Here is a 25,242-nt window from a genome sequence, read left to right as displayed (position 1 = left end):
CTGGTGATGTCGATTTCAGTGCTAATCCCCTGGTTGAGGAGGAGTACAGAAATCTATTTTAAGAGTCCATTAAGTCAACAAAAATGGCTTCATTGTGTGGACGGGTTCAGGGTTGAATCGATCTAACGCTGCTAAATTTGACCTAAACTCATAGTGTAGACCAGGGCCTAGTTAAAATAGGCTATAGAGCCCTTAAAATCTACTTGGGTTTTTGTGTCCATACAACACTTCTACAATAGGTTCTGATGTTCCAAGAGAACCATGTCTGCATGGCTTTCTGTTTGTGTATCTCCCTATTAGAGATTTACAGAGCTGCAACTTAAAGGTTTGTTCATTTATTTCATTTAAGGAAAACCCATTTGGCTCTGTCTCAGATTTGTCTGTTCAAGGAATTTGCTAAGTATCCATATGGTCTTATCTGCATATATTTACCAATCATTGTTTAAATTCAGTTTCTAGAGAAGAATCCAAGTTTAACTTCAGTATTGCAGAATATATTTCTAAGATAGGTGCAACCAAACTCTTGTATCTGCTTTATATTTTGTTTGGGGGTGTGTATTGCCTATTTTGGGGGTGGAGGAGAGGGCTATCTTCTCCTTTTTTGTAATATTTAGGAGGTACCTTGCAACTCGTATGAAAGGGAGGAGAAAGAACATACACACACAACCCTCTTGTTTGTTTGTTTTTTTTCACTATTCGGGATGTGGTACATTACTTTTTCTTCTCATTATCGTTCCAGTATCTCTCTTAAATTTGTTAGAAATCTTTCTCAAGCTTCAGTGTCCAAAAGTTGGAATCCGCTGGAAAGTAAAGTACCTGTAACTCTTCTCTGAAGAGAGATTCTCAAACCTAGTGGATTAGCACTACTTATCTTTCCCTTTGGGAGAGTTCTATAATACTTTTTATCCATTAATAGTGATTGACTCTTGTTTCAGCCTTTCTCTTGAAAGGACCTGCTGCTGGAATTCTGTAAGCCATGGGCATGTTTCTGGTTTCAGAAAGTTCAGAATTTTCTAGCTGGGAGAGTTCCTGTCTGATCACATGCTGGCGCCACAGACTAATGTAGTAATTCTCTAAAACAAATCTGACTTTTAAAGAACAAGATTTATGAATGTGAATGAATTAACTGAAAGGAATAAATATAAAATGGCTTCATAACCTCTAATCTCTTTCCCCAGTTTGCCCTGACATTCTCTTTAATAAAATGAAGTCCTCCTGCTCATGGGCTATAAGAAGGTGCAAAGAAATAAATGTTTCCTTCTTGCCATATGAATCTCAGGTAAACTTCAGTCTTTATATTAGCATAACTCCAGAAATTATACTGCATTTTATATTTCTAAGTGTTGATTTATCCACTATAAAGTCTTGAAATGTAGCTGCTTTTTTTATTTTAAACATATTTTTCAGACATTGTGACAAACGGTACACAAAGCCTACCACCATTTTGGCTTATTTACAATATATTTGCAAGATGAAAACAAATTGCTATTGCTATCGAAGTTTATTTTCACTGTCTTCATTGCATGACTGGGTTCAGTTGACAAGGAAAGCTTTTGTCATTCAGTGCAGCAAATGAGTTTTGGCTCATCTTAAGCAATGCCAAACTGCACTACTCACTATTTTGTAATACTGTTCTTCTTACTTGTAACTGGATAGGATTAGTTAAGACCCCAGAATCAACTAGTCATAGGGATATGGGAAGTCAGCAAGAGCAAACAATTCAGAGAATTTAGGATTCTAAAAGCAAAAAAAGACATGGTTAAATCTTACATTTAAGAGTAGTAGTATGAAGACACTGGTGAGGATAATCACCAGCTAGTTTCCAGCCTCTTTCATTGGTGGTTTTCGCTCTATCTGCAATAGTAGATTTGTCACTCATGCACTTCATATCAAAGGGGAAAAAAAAATTAAATACTACATCAATACTGGCCAATATAGGGAAGCCCACAAGGCCAAGAATCCTTGCTCCACTGTAGGAAATTGTAGAAATGTCTGAGAGTTACTCTTCTCACATTACTTTTCCTTGTTTTTCTGTGTACCTTCCCTTTCTCTGTTTTGCACACTGCTAGGGTGTCAAACTCTTGTACCCCAACTGATATGTGAGTATAGGAGTGTAGTGCCTCCTATTATTTTCTGGTAAGGGAGCTTCGTAACTGAAGGACTCCTTTCCCTCTCCTCACTACTTTTTTTATTGGGTGAGTCATGGGGTTGTAGTCATGGAAAGAGAATCTTGTTCCTCATGTTGACTTACACAAAGGGCTTTCATCACAACTGTTTGTCAGAGGGTTGTTTTTATTAAACTGCTTTTACCAAAAAAAAGTTTTTGATGAAACATCTGCAGCCAAAGTCAACTTAGGGCTGTGAAAGCTTCAGTCTATTGTGGGATTTCACTATCCTGATCCTTCAGAGAACCTCTATCTGAAACTGAGAAATTGATCATTGGTTTTCTAATGTAAAAAGTAAGCAGAATCTGTACCTCTCTTCCTTTTGCTTTTTTTTTTTTTCCTATGCCTTGGGATCAGGGAACCCTTCAGGTCTTTGTGAATCATAAAAATGCTCTTTACTGCATATTTGCTTGCTTGGCTGGCAGATAAGAATCTCCTGATGACATTCACTTAAGCCCAGTTTGCATGGTGATAGAACTGGGTAGAGTCAGACTTCATTCTGAGACAGGTTTGAATGGCCATGTTTTGCAAGAAGGAAATAAGCATTTTGCGCCTTTATCAGCAGAGGGAATTCTTATTTGGAATTTGGCGAGAGAGCCTGTTGATACAAAGATTGTGTGAATCTCTGGCAGCAACTTGCTTAACTGGGGAGCAGCCAGAAGAGTGGTTTTTAATAGTGTCAGAAACAAGTAAAATCTTTTGCTGAAGTTCTACAATTGTATGTGTGTAGTTCCCACAGGAGGGGCCCCCTGCCCCGACTATAATTTCTTAAATGTATGTCAGATTGTGGGCCTAAGCAGGTTTAACTGTGTCTCTTATTATAATCACTTTGGCATTGCACTGTATTGCTCCATGCCAGACATTGGATGGTATTTAGTTCTGACTGCCTCAGGTTCCTCCATCTGTACAGTAGTGAGCAGGTTGAAACATACAGTAAAGTCTATAAGAGAGAAGAGATAATGGAGGAAAGTAATAGAGGAAAGGAGTGTGAGAACAAGAAACAAAGATGAGCTCAAGAGGACAGAGAAAATGAAATAGGATTGAAGTAAAAATAAAATGGTATCATTAGGCAATGTTAGCTTAGATATGTATTTTCTTGTGCATGCCTTTTTTGTTACAAAATGAGGTCCTAATCCCTCTGACTGTTCTTACACCAGATGTTATTTCTAAAGAAATGTACAATGCTAAGCTCTTTCATGGCTATGCTTTACTTAGGTATTTACTCTCGATGTCCCAGATGCATTCTTCTGCTGTTACTGTCCAACTGTGGAAAAGGCAAAGGGTAAAGATGCCATCATGGAAGCAATGGCTGAACAAATTGTTACATTATGTGCAACTTTAGATGAAAACCCAGGAGTAAGATATAAAAGGTAGGGCAGAAAATAGTGTTAAATATATGTAGGATTTTCATCGTTGACTTCCTACTTGTGGTGCTGTTTTGAAACAACAATGTTCCATCTTCTGATATGCTTTTAATAAAAACATAATATTTGATCCTTAACGATAATTAAATAGGTTGGTATGAGTCCACATAGAGTAAGTGTAGTGCAGGTTGTTTTTGCTTCCCTTGAGCATTTGTCAACTTTTAGTAAATAGTCAGTCTCAGTGCTTTTGTTGCTGGTCACTTGCACTTACTGTCTCATTTGCTAGTGTGACATTTTCAGTACTGCTTTTTTTGGTGGGGGGGCACTTGCATGCATCCTGTTCCCCAGGTTCTGCATGTGTTTTACTAGTAACCCAGCAACAGAACTTCTGTTATTGAATTTGAGCCTAGGAGAATGTCTCCTTTTTTTGGGGTCCCTGCATGGATTTGGGACGCAACAGGAGCCAGAGGAGAGGGGAAACAACTAAGGTCTGAGGTGTGTGGGGGGGGGGGCCGCGCGGCGGCTAAGGAGCAATCGGAGTGGAGTTGAGAGTCCCCTTCCCTTTCTGAACCTCTCCAGAGAGCACCGAACAGTTGATCCTTGGGGGTCCAAGAAAGCTCCCAACTTCCATTCTCCTGGAGTCCTTTGTGGGTCAAGGGGAAGGATTTACACAATTGCTGTTGGGGTGGGAAATAGAGAGGCATGCCTGAGCACATTTGTGTTTCAAGCTGCCCATTCTCCTTAGCTGAAAAGATGATTAAAAAAATAAACAGGAGCAGAAAAAATCTTTTAAAAATTAAAATGTGAAAGTTTAAAGATAACACTTTTTTTAAAAGGGTACTATACAGAAACTCAATCTTAAAAAAATAAATAAAGTTGTCCCTTTAGTTTTCATTCTTTTCATTGTGCCCAGTTTGGTGTAGTGAGTAGATATTCTGAGCTCTAGCATTGAATTTTTTAGCTTTTTATGGATGTCCGTCTCACCGGTAATTTTAAATCCATTTTGGTTTTGTTCTAATGTTGGTTGGTCTGCTCAGAGATAATTACAGTACAAGCACAGACTGGTTGGAATGATGCCATTTATTTAGATAGTATTTCATTCTCTGGTAAAATAGTTAAGCAAAAACTGCCTGCCTGCTGGTTAGCTGCTTAGATCTAAAGAAGAGCTCTGTGTAAGCTTGAAAGCAGAAGTTGGTCCAATAAAAGATATTACCTCACCTACCTTCTCTTTAGTATCTACTTACTCTTTCTGGAGAAAGGAGAGCCAGGAGGTCTGACTTTTATTCCTGGATCTGCCATAGACTTGGTCTATATAACCTAAGACTATTCTTTTAACTTTTCTGTCTGTCTCCTTGGCTGTAAAATTGGTAACATTACACTCCACAGGAGTGTTTAGGACTTGGATCAATTCAAGAAAGTATTTAAGAACATGTTTTAAGTGCATCCCTATTCAGTAAAGTACTTTAAGCATATGTTTAAGTGTTTTGAGTAAGGATGCTCTTCTGAATCAGGGCCTAAATGCATAAAAACTTCTCAAGCATCTTTGATATTTTCTGGTCAAAGGCATAATAGAAATGCAGATCCTTAAATTTCTCTGCCACTTCAGCATACAGTCTAAAAAGCTATCATTTCCTATAATATAGTGGGAACAAAGTACTAAACGAGTTTGTGTTTTAAATAGTAAATTAAAAGTAGAAAAAGTTTCCTGGTTTTTTGTGTGTGTGATGAGCACATAACTTTTTACACACATTTTCAACAAGCAGCGTTCTTTTACAGTTAAATGCCTAAAGGATTTTGACAGTTGAACCATAAAACTAAAAGCTGTTTATCTATTTTATAGCATCTAAGCTAAAAATTACTATAAATCTGAATATTGTATTGTGGAACAAATTGTTTGTGGTTAGCTTTGCAACTAGAATTATGGGGAGAAACACTGAAATTTTTCACTCAGTATTTCTGCAACCAGAACTGAATAACCATCCATTTTTGTTCTTTCGCTCTTCTTTTTGACTATTGGGTATGCAGGTGAGACTTGCTGTCCATTTTTTTTTTTTTTTTTAGCTGTCCATTTTGGTCTTGCTTTTTTCTTTAAAAAAACACCTGTGTGTACTTTTGTTTTGAGTACAAGATCATTTACGGCTTGATCATACAGATATGTGGTCTTGATAGGAGAATAGGAATGAAATTATTCACGTTGCTTAAGTGTGTTTAGGATTAAGCTCTTAAGCTGTTTTATGTCATAGTTGAGGGAAAGTACTGTAAATATGCATTTTGGCAAAAATGTGTTTTGAAATGTTTTAAAATTAAGTAGGAGTTCTGAAACTACAGATGTTTGAAGATAAGTAGTTGCATTATAGAACACTGACACTAAAATGTCTTATAACAGAAATTTAATAAACAATATTTGACTTTTTTTATTTTTTTCCTCCAGCAAGCCATTGGATAATGCCAGCAAACTTGCAGAGCTAGTTGAAAAGAAGCTTGAAAACTACTATAAAATTGATGAGAGAAGCCAGATAAAGGTAGAGTGAAAACTACATCCCATGTTTGCTTTATTTTTGTAAACAAAGGAAATTGTTAAAGGATGTTAGAAGACAGAATGCTGTTTTTAAAAAAAGATTTGGTTACTAAATACTGTATAGAAAACTGTCACCTCAATTGCTTTTTGTGTAATTTAAAAACAGGTTGGAAGAGTGGAAGATAACTTGTGCAGTGAGAAAACAGAATTGATGCTCTATGTTCATATAACAAGACATGGAGACATCCCACCTGGAGGAGGGTTGCCAGACTAGTAAATGGGTGGTGCAGATCAGGGAGAAAATGCATGATTTTGACTCATCCCACCTTTTAGGGCACTGGGTAAAGCAGAGGATTATTTCAGGGGCACAGTTTTCCCACTTCGGGATTCATGGAACTCCCATTGATGTGGGAGAACAGGGCTCTTAGAAATATGCCTACCATCCTTCATTTCTCCCACAGTAGCACCTAATAGTTTGTTATATGGGGTAGGTCATGTGTACAGGTGGCTGCATCCTTAGGCAGTAGCCCACTGACCCAAGCATTTCTGATTCCATTGCATTCAGCTCAGCCACAAGAACAAATGCAATTGAGTCCCTTTTGCCCACCAGTAGATACTCTAGTGTTTGGGGCAATGAGGTGGGCACAACCACCAAGAGACTGGGAGCACAAACAAGAATATAAGAGAAAATGGAGGGGGAGGGGAAGAAACTACTGATCTATTGGGGGGAAGGAAGAGCCTCTGATAAAAGGGTTGGGAATCAGTCATACATTCTGGGACCTCTGGTGCCACCCTGAATGCTCAGTCAGTTTGGTCCTGTGTCTTTCTGACTTGATCAAAGCCCTGAGGTTTTGTGATGCTGGTCTTCTAGTGACTCCTAAAGAACTTAGTTTTGAATCCACATCAAGATCAGCTGATGATCACATTTAAAACTGTAAGTTCTCTTGCTTGGTCTAGGATTCAGATAATATCTGTTTGTGTGTCAAGCCTAAGACATGCTTGTTTTCTGTTGCATCCAGTTCAACAGGGACTTTTGCTTTTGAAGTGAAAAATTAAAGGATTGTATTGTGCCTGAAAACACACTACATAAAAACATCCAATATGAACTCATATGGTCTTTAAACAGAAAGCTGCCTCTACTTCATGGCTGAGAAGTAGCTGGGCCAGTTTGGTATAGCTAAAGACAACTTAACTGTAATGGGGTTTTGAATTACAAAAAAAAACAACCTTGCTCTTGATCAGAGAATAAACCAGTCTGGCACTCTCTAGGATTTTCCAAGAAGGCTTAGAATGTGATTTGGTTGCTTCAAATAGATTTGGAGTGTTGTAGCTTTGTACAGTATGTCTTAAGTTTTTCTTCCCTTACGTTTTTAGGGTAAAACCCACTCCCAGCTGTTAATAATCGATCGTGGCTTTGACCCTGTGTCTACTGTACTCCATGAACTTACCTTCCAAGCAATGGCGTATGATCTGCTACCAATTGAAAATGATACATACAAGCAAGTATAACTTTTTGTATCTAAGTACTTCATTCTGACTTGAGTTTAGGACCTGTCTTTGATATCTGTTTTATTTGTAGTTATTAAAGGTGAACTACAAAGGGAATTATTTGTTGTTTTACTACTTTATGCTATGTAAAGATGGCTTCAGTTTATTTAAAAACTTTTTTCTTCCGTCCTCTCTTTGCCAGAGATATTTGGTTACATTGTCTTGCTAACTGAAGCTTCTGAGTGGACCTTCAAAGATACAGCCCCAGTAGTAAGACTAATGTGGCAATGGGAGTGTGTCACAGACGTATGGATAACTATGGCAGGAGGGGAAAATGTCCATAGCAGCAACAATTTTTGGCTTATCCTGTGATCAGAAAAATTAAGACATCCTATCTGATGTAGCTATATTTACTACCCTAATCTAAAAGTTTAATTGGTGACTAGCAGAGCTGAATTTTTTTATATTTATTGAAGTTGAGATCCAGGTATGAGCTCTGGAACTTGGATCTAATTTAGTTCGAGTCTCTTCCATAAAAAGACTGTCTCCACATTATAGCATATAAGTCTCATAAATCTTGAATCTGCTTCCAAATTTGTTTGTCACAAACAAGTCATCATACTTCTGCCATGCTATCAGGCAACCTTTGTGGGATGCATTTCAGATACATAGTTCTTTAGCAGATTCTCAGATATCAAATGGAAATTTACAAGAGTTTCAGAAATAATGCTAAGCTTGCAACATATATTTATATTCTTATGAGTCTGAAACTTATTGGTTAGATTTTTTTATCCAGTCGGTAGAGCCACTATTTGATTTTTTTTAAATTAAGTTTGTATTTTTCTGTTATTTCTACTGGCTTCTGGTTTAACCACTATTTGTGAGTTTCTTCAACTATATCCAAATATAAATGAAAGTGTTGTGTCGCGAGATACCCAATATGCATCATATTCCTTCTGTTCACAGAAAACTACTTAATAATTGAAGTCTGTGATGTTAAGCATGTTAGCTGTCAATTTGTGGAGTAATTAGTCCACAAAAGTCTGTTCTGTAGCTCTACATAGTTTGTAGACAGAAGTCCTTCTGCACTTCAAGAGGTATATAGACTTCCAATGCTATCTAGATTTTGTCACCTCCAAAGTGTTTGACTTTGCACTCAACTTCAATTCAAAAGGGAAAAATCAAAAACCTAGAGAAATGAAAGTGCATGTAAATCTGTGTGTGGGGGGTGGGGTTTTTTGTTTTTGTTTGATTTTGTGGGGTTTTTTGTTTAAACCAACAACCTACAGAATATTCAAAGGATAAGCCGGGATGGATTTCCAACCTTAGCTGAAATTACTGCAGAAGAAAATTATTCTAAAATGGATGTAATTTTGCCTTAATTATTAAGGACTTCAGATCAGCCTTAACTTTTCCTGAGTATTATGCATAAAATATGGTTAAAACAGTACCTATTGTTTCAGAACCACATTTCTTTTTTTAAAAAAGAAATAATCTTTGTGCATTACCTGCCAATGTTAAAAATAGTTATTTTAACTTTTTTATTCTACGTGTTCAGTTGCTTTATGTAAAACATGCATTGGAAATATCTAATTTCACAACCTGATTTCCTGTCTGTAGATATAAAACAGATGGACCCAGTGGAAAGGAAAGGGAGGCAATTCTGGAGGAGGAGGATGAGCTCTGGGTGAAAATTCGGCACAAGCATATTGCAGATGTGTTAGAGTATGTGACTACGTTCTTGATGTTTATGATATTTTATACATTTCGGGGATATTATTTAATTGGAAAATACTACAGTAATAGAATTGACAAAGGTATAAAGACAGAATAATTATAGAAAGATTACAGATTTGTAAGGGGAAAAGATTAGCTGGTTTGGCCAGCTAGTAAGGGAGAATAGTCAGTATGTACAGCCCTCTCAGTGGTGTACACATTAAATTCTAGTATCCAAAAACTGATGTTTGCAAAATAACGCAAATGTACGTTAAGCATATACCAATATTTATTGAAATCCTTTATAAAAATAATTTTAATTTCTATCTTTCAAAGATGATGAGACTCCACAATCTTCATCTAAATTTTGAGGAGGAAATTTAGAATACAAGAAGCACTTAGCTTTGCCATAAATGGAGAAAAGAGACTTCATTCCCATCCAAAATGAGTATTTTTGCAGAATGGAATACCAAAATACCTCATTTTTCACTAAAAACAGTTATGATAATTGGAAACCATAAATCTCTTGAGTTTACTACTTCATCATACTGTTAACTTAATAATTTTAATTTATAAATTACTTGTTTCAGATTTTAAAGCATTCCTTTACTTTCTCCTAATCTGACAGGGAAATTCCAAAACTTTTGAAAGAAGTTTCATCAAAGAGAAAAGCAACAGAAGAAAAAGTAAGAAATAGTTACTTATTACTGACTTATTGTTAAAATATATATATATATTTTTAATATTATTTGCCTGCCCAGTGTATTTTTCAACTAGGTCAGTTAAAAGTTCTGTTTGGCTATTGGTTCTTAACCTGCCTGAGAAATTGATATGAGTTTCTCAGTTGTGAAGTTGGGAAATCCCAGCCTCCAGCAGTAAGGGAAATAAAATTTATTGAATGAGAAACATCAGTTGAGTTTAAACTGTGTCCTCTTTTCACAGTTATCACTAAGTAATCTGGCCCAGCTAATGAAAAAGATGCCCCACTTCCGTAAACAGATTACCAAGGTAAGCAGCATCCTGTACATTGCTATGCTTTTCTTGTCAACTGTTCTCACCAAATAGTATCTCTGGTTTTACAGGCTATATTTTTATGATTTTAATTCAAGAACCCAAGGGTGGAAAAATCTGTTTTTTATATTGAGCTTTTGTCGTGCATGTTTTCATGTTCGGTGCTTCATATTTTTCTCAGTGAATACATTTTTTGAGGAGTAAGTCCACTTCCAAGTGTGACGGCTTTTTTTGTCAATATGAAATGTTTAAGCCTTCTGTTGGATGCATTCATACTCTTTAAGTAAACTAATGCACTTGGATTATGATTGTAGATACCTGTCTGAACAGCTAATGCTTCATAGTATTGCTTTTACTTTCTCTTTATATAGCAATAATGAATGGAAGAAATGTTTCAAATTAATAGGATCAATACACAATTAGTATATTGTCAAACTGAACTTTACACAATGGTATTTTATTTACTTAGTAAAGATTCTAAAGTTAAGTAGTGTAAAATGCAGCAATTAAAACTGAAATGAAACCCCTATCTGCAAAAATACACATCTAAAGGAAACGACTGAAGCATGATCATGTTCTCACTTGACCTGTAACCATAAATTAACAGGTGTGGTTAATCACAAACCCACTGCAGAATCTTCATGCATTATGGAAATGAAAAACAAAGACTGAAAAAGATGTACTGCTGTTGCACACATTTCCCTTTAAAATGTTCTGGACTCCTGAGTGAGATCAGGTTCCAGCCAGTTGCATGTCACGACTTTATCACGTAAGCTGGTTGAGGGAAAGAGGTCTCGTATAGATGAATCATAGTACCTAGAAGTCGGATAAACCATCTTTCTTTGTGAATGGCACTCTCCTGGTGCAGACTTTGTTTTTCACTCCATGGAATAGAGTAGTGACATTGCAGATAGAGACTAGCAGATGATAGAACTTGAAATTCTCAAGTGAAATTATCTAATCAAAAACACCTAAAAAAGAACCTTCGGTTGTGGTTATAAAGCTTCTTCATCTTTTATTTTTGGTAATGCCTTCAGTCAAAAAACAGCAACATCCAGGGTCATAACTTGCATTTGATAAATTTTATTATTTCCAATATTTAGAAAATCATATTTTGTATCTTAGTTATTTGTGAGAAGACATTCTAATGGGCTAGAGTTTGAGATAATCCAGATGAATTTAATGCTCTGTAATGATCTCACAGCATTGAAATAGTCAAATTACTGGGAAAGATTGGTTTTGGTAAAGGCATCTTTCAAAATTCATAATCATAGAGTGGCCTTATACAAAAGCCTAATGGAATGGCATCAGCTTGTAATCAGTCACATTGTGCTTTTCTGGAAGGATGTAAGGGATTAGTCAAGTAGGGTGAAGCAGTCACCGGAAGCTAGCAAAATATAGAATCCTAAACTAATTCCCATATCCTAAGCGAAGGTCATAAGTCAACACTTCCCTATTTTAGGCCACAAGGTTTTTCACTTATTGTAGGCTGATAGACATTTTTCGAGAAATTAGTAAAGGGGGATGGGGAACCTCCGATTCCAATAATTTCATTGTAGACTTTGTAACTAGAATTTGATCATCAACATTAATTTAGACAGTCTCTTCCTCCTTGCACCTTAATCGGACTGATGGATGTTATGGAGATATGTGAAGACTAGGCTTCCTAAATTCCATGTCTTTGGGACTGATCTCCACCTTGTCAGGACACCGCAATTTCTGCTTAGTGTTTTACTGCCAAGACAGGTCATCTAAACTGTATTTGGCTGTAGCTACCAATCACACAGATTACCACCTTCCTTAACCTGAAGCTGTCATTTATAGTCTTAACAAAACAAACAAAAAAACCCACATGCAAAAATGTTTCTGCCTTTGAAAACCTGGAATTTGATCCTTACTGAATAACCCATCACTTGTTCTAAGTGAGGGGTAAAACACAAGCACAAGGTGGTTACAAAATTAAACTCAGCTAGTCAAAAGATGACTCTGTAACTAGTAAAAATGAACTAAATTGTACTCCTGCTAGGACTGAACTATGTGAAAAGAAGTAAGTTACGATGTTTGTTCTCTTACAGCAAGTAGTCCATCTTAACATAGCAGAAGATTGCATGAGTAAGTTTAAATCCAGTATAGAAAAACTGTGCAAAACTGAACAGGTATGTGAAAGTCATTTGTGTAAATAAAATCTAATGTTTGCAGACTATGCAGAAATAGTCATTTTCATAACACTAATTTTGTGGCTTGTATCTGCCTTTTTCATGGTGGATTTTTTTTAATTTTCTACTCTGAGTAATCATACTGTAAGACTTCATCCCCAAGGTTTCTATCCTGTCAATATTTAAGTCTCTGTTAAAAGACCTACTTTTGCCTATGAGTAATCTAGTTGACCTTCACATTTTAAAAAAAATCCCAATTTGTTTTTCACTTTCCCTAATTTCTTGTCCAGTTATGTCTCACCTTATATTATGAGCGCCTCAGAGCTGGTACTTTCCCTTTCTGAATGTCTAGAAAGCATGTTGTATACTGTGGGCACTACCATAAACAAACAAGCTAATGCTGTTAACCTGAAGTATGAAGTACAAAATCATATTTAAAATGTTGTTTAAGCTTATTCTTTAATATTATGAACATAAAGACTCTCTTACAATAGCAAAATATAACATGGATATGATGATTAACTTTTCTTATAGTGGTCTTTGGTCTGGAACTTGGTAATACAACATTAAACAAAATCTGACCAAACATTTACAATAGTTACAATGTAAAAGCTCTTTAGTTTTGAAAATGTTGATACTCAGGCTGTTAGTTTCATCTGTACAGACAGGGCCCTTACTGACAACTGTGTTTAATTATAGCTGAAATTCTTTGGCAGAGCTGTTTTCTATCAGGATTTGACTGGCCAGCGTGGACTGTCAAAATTGTTTTGCTACAGGGTTTAAAAAATACAAGCTCTGATACCACAGTTGCAATACACAACTATAATAGTTGTTTCAATTGTATAGACAAAGGACCTTTGGTTTAAGTTCAGTGTGAATGGTCATTAGTGAAACTCTTCCATCACAACCACTATGATGATGATGTTTGTAAAGTTAGTGGTAACTAGCTTTTTGCTGGAACTAAATACAGAAACACACACTGATGCTATTTGTTTTAATGACTGGTCAGTAAGACCGCTTTGTTTTCTTTTAACTTAGGATTTAGCTCTTGGAACTGATGCAGAGGGCCAAAAAGTGAAAGACTCAATGAGAGTCCTCCTTCCAGTTCTACTCAACAAAAACCATGACTCTTATGATAAAATAAGAGCTATCCTCCTTTATATCTTCAGCACAAATGGTATGATAAGTTGCTTTGTTTTTCAATATGTTATAGATTTCAATACTAGGTTTTAGTGCAGCGGCCAACACTGGGTATGGACCAGTCGTACTAGGCCATGGCAGGGTTAAAAGGAAATGCTGCCCATAACTTGTAGCCTCTTTCTCCCAGATGCCTCTTGAAGAGGTTGCTCATACAGGGCTAGAAGTGATCCAGCACAACGAGCAAGCACATTTATTTTTTACAATAGATTATCTGAGCAGCATCTCAGTACTTGGGATGTGGGATATTTTCTTGAATTCTTCCTTCCTTACCCAGGTCAGTGTTTAGAGGATTTGGGATGGGATTTGCTGTTAGGTGCATCCTGGGAATTGGAGTGGATGGGGAAGAGTGGTGACAGAAACTGGAGAGGAGAATGCATTCCTGAGCTCTCAATCATAAGCATTGAGTAGCAGAAACTTAGATAATGAGGTTTGACTTGCCTTTGCTTCCACCTCCATTTCCCCAAAAGTGAATTATTTTTCCAAATGGGACCTTGGAGCATCAAGATCTGCTGTACTGGACCCAGAAATGTACTAATTGCTGTTGGAGTAAAGGAAATAGAGGCTCCTATAGAAATTTGAATGTATTATCAAAGATTGGCGTGAAGTGACGACATTTGAATTTCCAAGTACACCTCTATCCCAATATAACGCGGTCCACAGGAGCCAAAAAATCTTACTGTTATATGTGAAACCGCGTTATATCGAACTTGCTTTGGCCCCCCTGCTCCTTGTCCCCTGACTGCCCCCTCCAGAGACCTCTCCCTACCCAACCCCTCTGTCCCCTGACTGCCCTGACTTCTATTTCCTCCTCCCTCCCTCCCTCCCCCCCTCCCCCCGACAGGCACTCACTGGCAGTGGCGGGAAGCGGAGCAACGTGGCCCTAGCCGCGGCGTTCCGCTTCTCGCTGCCAGTGAGTGCGGAGAGGTTGGGGAAAGGATGCTCGTCGGTGGCGGGAAGCAGAGCGCTGCGGCTGGGAGCTGGTGGAGTGGAGCGGGCTGAGGCCGGGCTGCTCTGGTTCTGCTGCTGCCGGTGAGTGCGGGGGGGGGGGGGGGGGGGGAGATCCCTTCCCCCGAGCAACAGGGCTGGGGTGAGGGAAGTGGAGCGGGCTGCTCCTGACCCCCCGCTAATCACCAGGGCCACTCTGGGCCTGCGGGGCCCCCAAAAGTTCCCACCCACAGCTCCTGTCTACCAGGCCCTGGAAGCCTGATTTACTGCGTTGTGTGCGAACCCATGTTATATCTCCTTCAGATTCTGAAATAATGATAAATTTAAAAGGATGGATTTATTATGAACTATCAAAGAAATATATCCTAGTTTTAAATAATCAAAAATCGTATCATGTCTGGGACCAAGAGCTAATTTATCTTAAGTATCAGATGGACTTTTTAATTCAAAATCTAACTTACTCATTTTTTCTTTGTGGCAAAAGGAACTACACAAGAGAATTTGGACAAACTGATCCAGAATGTACAAATAGAAAGTGACAGTGACATGATAAAAAATTGGGAATACCTTGGTGTACCTGTTGTGGTCTCGGTAAGTGTTAAGTGCTGAAGGCTGGAATGTTGTTGCTGTGGTAATGCTATTTAGGGGCCACTTAGCTGTTCCAGGTACTTAGTGCTGCTTTTCTTGGAGCTCTGATGATATTAGCCCTAGCAGACAATTCAGCCTGCTAATTCAGCAGGCCTCGGTGTTACTCATAAAGAAAGATCACAGGCATGGTTTGGTGACAGAGGCACTCGGTTTAGTACCTTCAGGCACAGTACTAGCATCTCATAGGAGCTATGGGTACACTAACACGAGTGCCCAGTGGCAAGGAATGGCTCAGTCAGCAGCAGGAATTTCTGCTGTCCCCTTGGCTGCACAAAGGGATAAGGCAGGGGTGGGCAAACTTTTTGGCCCGAGGGCCACATCTGGGTGGGGGAATTGTATGCAGGGCCGTGAATGTAGGGCTGGATCAGGGGGTTGGGGTGTGGAATGGGGTGCAGGAAAGGGCTCAGGGCAAGGGGTAGGGGTGCAGCAGCAGATCGGGGGCTCACGGCAGAGGGTGCGGGAAGGGGCTTAGGGCAGAGGGTTGGGGTGCAGGAGGGGTTTGGGGTGCAAGCTCCAGCCTGGCACTGCTTACCTCGAGTGGCTCCAGGGTGGCAGGGGTGCGCAGCGGGGCTAAGGCAGGCTCCCTGCCTGCCCTGGCCCAGCGCTGCTCCCAGAAGTGGCCAGCATGTCCAGCAGTGGCTCCTGGGGGTGGAGTAGAGCAGGCGGTTCCACCATGTGCTGCCCTCGCCTGTGGGTACCACCCCCGAACCTCCCATTGGCCGCAGTTCCCCGTTCCTGGCCAATGGGAGCTGCGGGGGGTGGTGCCTGCAGGCAAGGGCAGTGCACAGAGCCCTCTGCCCACCTCACCTCCTCCAGGGGCCACAGGGATGTAGTGCCAGTGGCTTCCGGGAACAGTGTGGAGCCAGGGCAGGCAGGGAGCCTGCCTTAGCCTCACTGTGTCACAGGGCTGGCAATCTCGTGGGCCGGATTGAAAGCCCTGATGGGCTAGATGTGGGCCGTAGTTTGCCCTCCCCTGGGTTAAGGCAAGGTTCCCCGACGTTTATAGACCTGAGACAACTTATGTACCACCTTACATGTTTCATGACAACTGCTTGTTACCTCCCCCTGTACTTTGCTCTAGATGTCTCAGGAAAAACATCCTTATTCATCACTTGTGTCAAACCCTCTTATCTGGTGTTAGACAGGATGCACCTGGGCTAAGTTTTTGGAATGTGTTTGTACACACTCACTCAATCTGTTGCTTCTTAGGAATGCCTGCGTTTTAGCAACACTAACAGTATTTTTGTCAAGGTCACATATCCGTGAGTGTACTTGTAAGCATCTACTTTAATACATGGCTCGACTTTGGTTCACAGCCTCTAGTTCAGGCCTCAGGTCTTGCACCAGGTTGAGTGCTTCAGGCTCTCGCTCTCCCCTACAGTAAGAAATACTGCATTTTTTTCATTTAGCTCTAAGGCTTTTTCTGCAACTCTTAATGTGGCATTCCACACTTTTCTTGGGAGAATCCAGAAGTTACAGAAGTTAATTATTTTGTTAGGAATTCTTGAGAAATTCCCACTGCTAAAATTTGTGACATATGTAACTTTTAAAACAGAGTGCTGGTTTTACACTCGATAGTTTTCAAAGTAGTATCTAACATTTCTGCAAAAATCATCTTATTTTGATGCAAGTTGTTTATTCCATAACTCATCAAAGTTATGCAGGCTTTGAGTATCTAATGTCTGAACTCTACAGTTTTCTTACTTTAAATGATTAGATTCTTAAAATTAAGTATATGACAGGCAGTCCTAATAGTAACCAAAAAATGCAATTTTTTTGTTTTGTAACTTAATCATACTTCCTGGAAAACGCTCTTTATTCCTGTTTCACTGTTCTATCAAAGTATATAGGTGCCTTACAATAAAATCTAGTACAGGGAGGCAGACAGGAGGTAAAGAGTTTGGGGACCACTGCTATAAATCCTAGGCTCCAGCAGCTGGGCAAGAATGATATGTGGAGATCCATTAGCTTAGCAATTGTATTATATACACTTCAGTATTCAAACAATCACTTTTTTGGGTAAATATCAATATATCCAGCTCTTTTCTTCTGAAATAGAAGTTTTCAGTACTTAATTTTGAACATAGTTTGATACACATGGTGCAATATTTCCTTAGAACTTTCTATTTTGTTGGGATTGATTTAAAAGAAATAGTATAATAAAACTATAGCCTCTTTTAAAATAAATAAATAAATCTTTTTATTTAGTCTGCTTCTCAGCAACGTAGACAATCAAGGAAGGACCGCTCTTCAGAAGAAACATTTCAGCTTTCTAGATGGACACCTGTTATCAAAGATGTTATGGAGGTAAACTAAGAACATGGTTGTTTCCTAGGTGTAATATAGAAATACTCTTAAGTACTTTGTAAGCTAACAGTTTATCCAAGATCTTTTGAAATGGCAGTTTAGAAGTTGAGTTAATTACATTTTATGTTCCATAAAATTTTCTTAAGAGGAAAGTTCTTCAGACATGTGCACATAACCACTAAATTTCTAGTTAGTATATTAAAATAGAAAATTAAATTTATAAGGTAAACTTAGTTTTAAGTATAACTGGAAAATAGTTTAAAGCTAGCTGAAGCAAATTAAGGTAGAGAGAGACATTTGATTTTCCTCTCCAGTGGCTGATAGTTTTGATATTGGGTTCTTTAAATTAAACGTGTGTGTGGTGGATCTTTAGACTATAGTTTAAATGTTAAATTCATGTAATGGATGCCATTAGTGACCTGGGAAATCCATGCAAAGTCAGTAATGTACTTTGTATGTCCCAGGTTTCTAAAGACATACATAATTTCTTTGTGGAGAAATTAAGTAGGTTAATGCAGCTATAAATAAAAAATCAAAGTTGAAATCTGAACAATTAAATCAATGTGTTAAAAATTAGTTAGAAATTACTTCCTTCTGTTTTTCTTTCTCATCATGATACATGGAGTCTGTCACAAATTACTTTCAGCACTACAGTAATTAAATATAGATCTGGTGTGGTGCTTAGTCTTTTTCACAGTAGGAGCACTGGTTCTTGTGAAATCTGTTTTGACTTGATTGAAGTTTTAAACCAGACAGCCTTGTCAGGAGTTGAAACACTATACATATACAAAACCCCATAAATTTCAAGTTAACATAACTGGTTAAAATGAATGTTTTTTTTCCCTTCCAGGATGCTATAGAAAACAAACTAGATTCAAAAGAATGGCCTTACTTTTCCCAGTGCCCTGCAGCCTGGAATGGTTCAGGGGCAGTAAGGTAAATTGTTACAATTTACGTTCAGAATAATAATTTACTATTCTCACTGTATTTTCTTGCGTGCATTGTATAATTTTCATTTTGAGAAATAATGCACGCTAGGGGCCAAAGTCACTATTTAGTATAAAATCTACTGAAAAGCATTTCAGTTCATCTGAAATGATCTGTGGAGCTTAGCTGTTTGACCAGGGGTTCTCAAACTGGGGGTCAGGATCCCTCAGGGGGTTGCGAGCTGTCAGCCTCCACCCCAAACTGCGCTTTGCCTCCAGCATTTATAATGGTGTCAAGTATATAAAAAGGTGGTTTTAATGTATAAGGGAGGTCTCACTCAGGGGCTTGCTGTGTGAAAGGGATCACCAGTACAAAAGTCTGAGAACCCCTCTGTTTGACCTTCAAGCTAGTTACTTATATAGCTCATAATTGTAGTTTGAGTGCCTCTAACATATTTAAAATAAAACTAACCTCTTTCTCTTACTAGAATTAAGTCACCTTTTTGGAGAGTTAGCTTGAGTAGTTTATAAGTGGTGGTTTGTATATGAATTGTGTGTCGTGTGTGTCTGTATTAGGCTGAAGAAATGGTTTTTTTGCATTTAGTGACCACTCCCATCATTTTTTTTCTGAAAAGAGTGAAGTCTGTAGGCTAGGTCTGAGTTTTGTGAAAGTTCTGTCTCCTGTACTCACAAGCCTCTCCTTACTGAGCAATTTAGTTATCCTAGTGGAATTTAACTCTTGTGGAAATTGGTGGCTCTCTAGAGAGAGAGAGAGGTGATCACTGGTAGCTAGGTCCAGTCCCATGGAAGTCTTCAAATAGCAGTGACCTTCAGATTAATTCTGTATTCAATGGACAGCTAGCATGGGGAGTATAGTGGGGGGGGGGGTGCTGTTTATATGTTCAGTGAATCTTTGCATAGTACTGGTTAAAGCTATTTTCAATGTGTGGAGTCAGATGTGAGCTGCAATAATCAATGTTGGCTATCACAAATGTTGATCATTGTAGGCAGGGTCTTTGTCTGTAGGATAGGTAGGGGCACAATTTTCTGGCTAGTCACAGATTTGAAGTTGGGTGTCTGTTGGGGCATTAGTAGTTTGCTGACCTATTGAGGTCAATGCAGGGCAAATGTAGAGACTGAGACCTAATAGTCCTCCAGCAGCTGTCCCACAATGTCAGCAGTCTTTTTCAGTATTGGCCAGACACCCTTCATCATGGTGCTATTTATAGCTAGGTATTGAGAAGGCTAGAACGGTGATGTTTGTCTGACTTAAAGGAGATGGACCTTTTTTGGGGAAAGGTGTAATTGGATCATTTGGATTCAGAATTTTCAAGCTTCTCTCTGAGAAGTGTGTGTATGTATATATAAAAAACATTCTCACTTGTATTTACTTTTTCCTTTTGTGATAACTGTAGTTTTAGACTTGTATTTATGGTGTAGAACACTTTTTGTCAAAAAAAAAAAAATTAAGTAATGGCGACTTCCCTTTGTAAGTCCTCCAATTGTAATTTGAGTCAAAAGATATTTTACTACACAGCTGTGAAAAATACTTGTCTAATTTTCTTAAGTTTTCCTGAAATGGTTAATTGGTCAGACTTGCATGGAAATTTTCTGAGACCAAGTGGGTAAGATGGTATCATCTTGTTGGACAAGCCTCTGTTAGTGAAAGAGACAAGCTTTTGAACTGCAGAGTTCTTCTTCAGGTTTTGGAAAGGTAGTCAGTATCACAGCTAAATATGAGATGAACAGATTTGTTTAGCATAAGTAACTAATACACATTCTAAGGGACCATGGAAGGTGACATAGCCCATTAACACCTCTGCTGTCATAGGGCCAAAAAGGGGTTAGTGGCTTACAGATTGTTGTAATAATGAAGACCCTGGATTTATGGCTTAAGACCATGATTTTTTGTGTCCAACAAAGTTATGAATTTAAGCTCCCAGTCTCATCTTTTGAAAGCTATAGCAATACTGCAAACATGGAAATTTTGTGTCATTTTTTACTAGTACATTACACTATGTGGGTGATGAAACTAGATGCAATATATCACTGTGCTTTTATGTGCTCAGTTTTTTTATGAACTATTTTACAGTGCTCGCCAGAAGTCCAGGACTAGTTACCTGGATGACCGAAAGAGTGGTTCAAAGCTGATCGTTTTTGTAATTGGAGGCATCACATACTCTGAGATGCGCAGTGCTTATGAAGTTTCTCAAGCCTACAAATCTTGTGAAGTTGTTATTGGTAAGCCTGTCTAGGGAAGAGGACATAGTAGATGAGGTGCTTCATTTGAGGCTAATGATGTTTAGTTAAGTGCATATTTGAAAAACAGAAGCATATTTTTCTGTGTCCCCTAGGTCAGGCTAAAAAAAGCATCAGATGGCTACTATGCTCTTTTGAAACTGCATCCAGTATCCCTAGATCTGAATTGGTCCTTTATGGCTGTTGTCCTTAGTTTCTTGGTCTAAAAAGACATGTTCCCACAATTACCTTGAAAATCCCTAAAGAAAAATTTGTAACCAATGTGAGACAATTCAGACCTCAGTCTTGCTGCTGAAATGTAGTATCCGAATTTCTAAATTACTGAATCAGATGTATGACTCACAGGAGTCATGCCACTGAATCGCTAAAGGTATGCATTACAGTGAATCTCCTAACTACTATTTTTTCATATTTGCATTCACTTGCATCTAGCCCATTACTGAACTTGTTGCAGTTACTGTTACCAGCTGAAACTGGAAAACACAAACCAGAGTAGTGCAAAAATATTACTGACTTAGAAAACTTTTCTGCAGTAATAACTGAAATGGCTTCAGTTTGGCCCAGAATTTTTGGCAGCATTCTTCTAGTTCTAGCGAGGGGTCAATCATTTACTTCTGATGAAGTCCACATAACGCTGAGAATTGTAGTGGGTCCTGGCTGTTTCAAGACACATGCCAAGAATTGATCTTACCAGTATAGATGCTGCAGGAATTATTGGAGATAGTCCATCTACCAGCTGCTGTTACTCTGTCTAGATAGCCATTAAAAATCTTATCATATGCATCAGAGGAGTAAAACTTCACAGTTTTAAAAAAAAAAGTCTGATGTCCAGAGCTGACTGAGCTGTTGCTCAGAGAGGGCATAATGGTGGCTGCTATTGTCCCAGACATCACAAGAAGGAAGACAGGACACCAGGAATGTGATTTAACTAGGCTGCAACTTTAAGTAACACATCAGGAAACCATCCAGCAGCAACTCATCCAGTGCAGGTCATCTGTCATCTGTAATCTGTTCTACTTGGTGAATGGCTGCCATCAGCTCCCCTCCCCCACACTCTGTTTAACCTGATCCTAGCACAGCTTCTGGGACTCCATCACCTCGCATGAGGGTTAAGGGAGTGGGGAAAAGGCATCTCCTTACTGTTCCAGACAGTAGAAGCCCAGCCCCATTCCCTACCTTCTTTAGGATATATCTCCTAATTTGCTTCCAACTCGGGTTTATCAGAGAATCCTGTTGAACAATAACCTGCATTGGGCACCTGCAACATTGTGACAAAATGCGTTTTACAACCTAGCCAACCTGTTGCCTCCCTGGGCTACTGGGAGGCAGGCAAAAAAACTACTCCTCACTGCCCAGGCCACTCCTTCCTAGCCCTTAAAAGGGGACTAGCAAGGTACCCAGAGCACAGCCCCAAACCCTGGTCGTCCTCTAATACCAAAAGTGGGGGAGGGAGGAGGAGATCTTTTCTTCCTGGTGCTCAGATTATGGCAGCTGTGGGTATGTGGAAGCAAATAAGCTGTACAGAAGAGCACAGCCTATTGAGTACTGATTCTCCACTTCTCAAACCTATATGGCGGGGGGGAGGCGTGGAATCCTTGAAAGGCCCCCAAGGTTTTGTTCTCCTGCTGACAGTCAAAGCCACCCCTACCCTGGGGTGGGAGGAGCATTTGCTTCCATAATCACTGCATGTGCAGCATCAAAATCATTAAAGTAAAGCATTTTAAACTACTTTAACGTATGAAAGGTGCAATAAAAATACTTAACATGCAATTTTGATTTGGTAGTGAGTCATGCTGATGTCTGCAAATCATACATAGTTAGCTGCATCCATCTAAAAGTGTGTTCTGTTTTACCAGGCTCCACTCATATTTTGACACCCAGAAGACTGCTGGATGATGTAAAGACGCTTAATAAACCAAAGGATACATTTTGCATTAAGGATGAAGAGAAACTGTAATGTTCACGCAGTACTATTTCAGTAATGATTAACTAAAAATTTATTAAGAGATCACATAATATAAATAGCATGTAAATATTTTAATGGAATTAACTTTTCTGGTGATGTATTTGGGACAGTACACACCCTCAACTAATGGAGTATCTTTTTATAATTTAAATTTGCTGCTTTTCTTTTGGGACTTAAGGGCAGGAAGAAGAGGGGAAAAGTGTCTAACACTTTGTTTTTATATTGTATTGGGTATGGACACCATTTCATGGTAAAGTGCTTTCTGAAACTGGCATTTTTACCACTGCAACAAATCATTGTAGAATTTAAGAAATCCTCATGTTTGTGTGTATATATACTAATGGTTTTTTCAGTAATTATGATAGCTTTCTATGCTGGAAACTGGAGAGGTTTTCTGAAACTGCCATAAAAGTACCTAGACTTAGAAGTTTCAGAGGCAAAAGCTGTAAATATAAGCATATGGTAAGATAAGTGCAATGTCTCTTGCAATATGTAAAATTCAATTAAAACAATTTATATTAAAAATGGAAATTTATATTGTCTTGTGAAAAATCCTCGGGTAAAATATGACTGACTGACTGGTGCTTTCAGATGGTAGATTGTGAGGGGAGGGGAATTAATTATGGAAGTACTAAAAGAAATGGTTTTACTTTCAATAAAGAACTCCGGAGAACGTGCTTGTCCATCTTATATGAAATGTTTCAGTGCATGAACACTACTGTTTAAGACTTTCCCCATGTTGTTCTTCACAAAAAAAATAAGCAGCTTTGATTTATTAAAAAATTTCCCCACTATTGTGTGTGCATGGTACATCTATTTTGTAAATTGAGTTGCTTGTGAACTAATCTAATGAAGATTTCCTGGTGACAATTCAGATACTTCTAAGCCAAGTTTTGGGGGAAATCTCACTTTTTCTACCTTTTTATTGCCACTGCATTGCAAAGTACCCCCCTCTTGTTTGTTCGTGTCATGTGGGCAGTGAAATACTCCAGTGTATTTTTTTTAAATAAAAGAGTGGTTGTGAGTAGTTCGTCAGGGTGGAGAAAAATCATTGTTTGTCAATTTCAAAATTTAATTTTAAACAGGTTTATTTTTAAAAAGGAAAAGTATTTAAAGTGTAAACTTACTGTAATTAACCATTTGAATAAAAATATGCAGAAAAGCTTTTACTTTTGGTCTCCATTTAGTTGGCAGATGCAGAAGGAATACTTGTCTTTATTTGGTTTAGTTCATTCAAAGTTGAAAAAGTAGAAATGCCTATTTTTCCTTTTCCAGTCTATGAATGAAAACAAGGTTGGAGAGGATAAGATCTAACTTTTCAAGATTTAAGGACATGGGGCCAGATTTTCAACCTAATTCCCATTGGTTTAAATAGGAGTTAGGTCAGAGGTGGGCAAACTTGGGCCCACGGGACCCTCCTGCCCGGCCCTCGAGCTCCTGGCTGGGGAGGCTTGCCCTCAGCCCCTCCCCTGCTGTCCTCCCTCCCCCGCAGCCTCAGCTTGCTCTGCTGCCAATGCTCTGGGTGGTGGGGCTCCGAGCTCCTGATGGGGAGTAGGGAGTGGTGGGGTTGGATAAGGGGCAGGGGACTCTGGGGGGAAGTCAGGGGGTTGGAGTCCCGGGGGGGCAGTTAGGGGTGCAGGGTTCCAGGAGGGGGCAGTCGGGGACAAGGAGCAGGGGGCGTAGGATGGGTCAGGGGTTCTGATGGGGGCAGGAAGTGGGAGGGAGTGGACAGAGGGTGGTGGCCGGGTTCTTTGGGGAGGCACAGCCTTCCCTACCCGGCCCCCCATACAGTTTCAGAACCCCGATGAGGCCCTCAGGTCAAAAAGTTTGCCCACCCGAGTTAGGCACTGGACATGCTTGGGCACTTTTAAAAATCCCACAAGGTGCCTATCTGCATTCTTTAGGAACCTAAATACCTTTGAAAACCTGGCTCACAGTGACCAGAGACAGTCTTGTCAATTCACTAGCTACAGTTAATGCTGCCTTTGCCTTTAAAGCTTTTTTTTAAACAAAACATGTTTGGATACACTTTCTTCTCCCTTATGTATCCAGCAGAAAGGTAGTTTTTATTTAACTAACACCAGTGTGTTTGTACTTTTTTAATTGAATTGTTTCCCTCCAATTACAGCTTGACATAAAATCTAGAGTAAAATAAAGCTAGTAAAAATCATTCACCATTTTCTATCAATGTAAAAGTTAAGAATCTGAATAAATGTGTATCGGTATAGTGCAGTCTCCAAATATAATATAATGTTTTGCAACTAATTTCAATGGTAATGAACTTTTCTTTAGAACAACTAATTTAAGTACAAATGCAAAATGTGATTAAAATCAATTTGAATCAAAATTTCCTGCTCCCTGACTTAAATCATGATAAAAGTTGATGTTTTAAAATAACTGCTGGAACAACTTGTATAGTGGGGGTGCTGAGAGCCATTGAACCAAACTGTTAAACCCCATATATGATGGAAATCGCTTTAAGCCAGGGGTGCAGCAGCACCGCTAGTTCCAGCACCTGTGTTTTAAAATGCTAATGTGAATCTGTCCTCTTGGGTTTGTTTAAATGATCTGCA

General features: G+C 38.8%; 1 protein-coding gene across 6 annotated transcripts in view; it reads left to right on the top strand.

Annotated features, from left to right (window-relative positions):
• Positions 1–23,346, top strand: part of STXBP3 (syntaxin binding protein 3) — a 46,199-nt gene extending 22,853 nt beyond the window's left edge. For 4 of the 6 annotated variants that reach the window (XM_073356830.1, XM_073356828.1, XM_073356831.1 and 1 more), the window contains 14 exons: positions 1,179–1,279; positions 3,381–3,535; positions 5,961–6,051; positions 7,422–7,546; positions 9,156–9,260; positions 9,880–9,937; positions 10,194–10,259; positions 12,338–12,418; positions 13,457–13,595; positions 15,048–15,154; positions 17,420–17,518; positions 18,369–18,454; positions 20,537–20,685; positions 22,560–23,346. In XM_073356830.1, the coding sequence (XP_073212931.1) occupies positions 1,179–1,279; positions 3,381–3,535; positions 5,961–6,051; positions 7,422–7,546; positions 9,156–9,260; positions 9,880–9,937; positions 10,194–10,259; positions 12,338–12,418; positions 13,457–13,595; positions 15,048–15,154; positions 17,420–17,518; positions 18,369–18,454; positions 20,537–20,685; positions 22,560–22,660 (1,463 nt within the window). In that variant the 3' untranslated portion in view covers positions 22,661–23,346. The remainder of the gene's footprint in view (positions 1–1,178; positions 1,280–3,380; positions 3,536–5,960; positions 6,052–7,421; positions 7,547–9,155; positions 9,261–9,879; positions 9,938–10,193; positions 10,260–12,337; positions 12,419–13,456; positions 13,596–15,047; positions 15,155–17,419; positions 17,519–18,368; positions 18,455–20,536; positions 20,686–22,559) is intronic. The other 2 variants (XM_073356833.1, XM_073356829.1) reach the window with 2 other exon arrangements.
• Positions 23,347–25,242: the final 1,896 nt, after the last annotated feature.

The sequence above is a fragment of the Lepidochelys kempii genome, chromosome 8 (genome assembly GCF_965140265.1).
Source record: "Lepidochelys kempii isolate rLepKem1 chromosome 8, rLepKem1.hap2, whole genome shotgun sequence".
Classification (NCBI taxonomy): domain Eukaryota; kingdom Metazoa; phylum Chordata; order Testudines; family Cheloniidae; genus Lepidochelys; species Lepidochelys kempii.
Note: the sequence above shows the minus strand (reverse complement) of the source record. Positions and strands in the feature narration are given on the sequence as shown.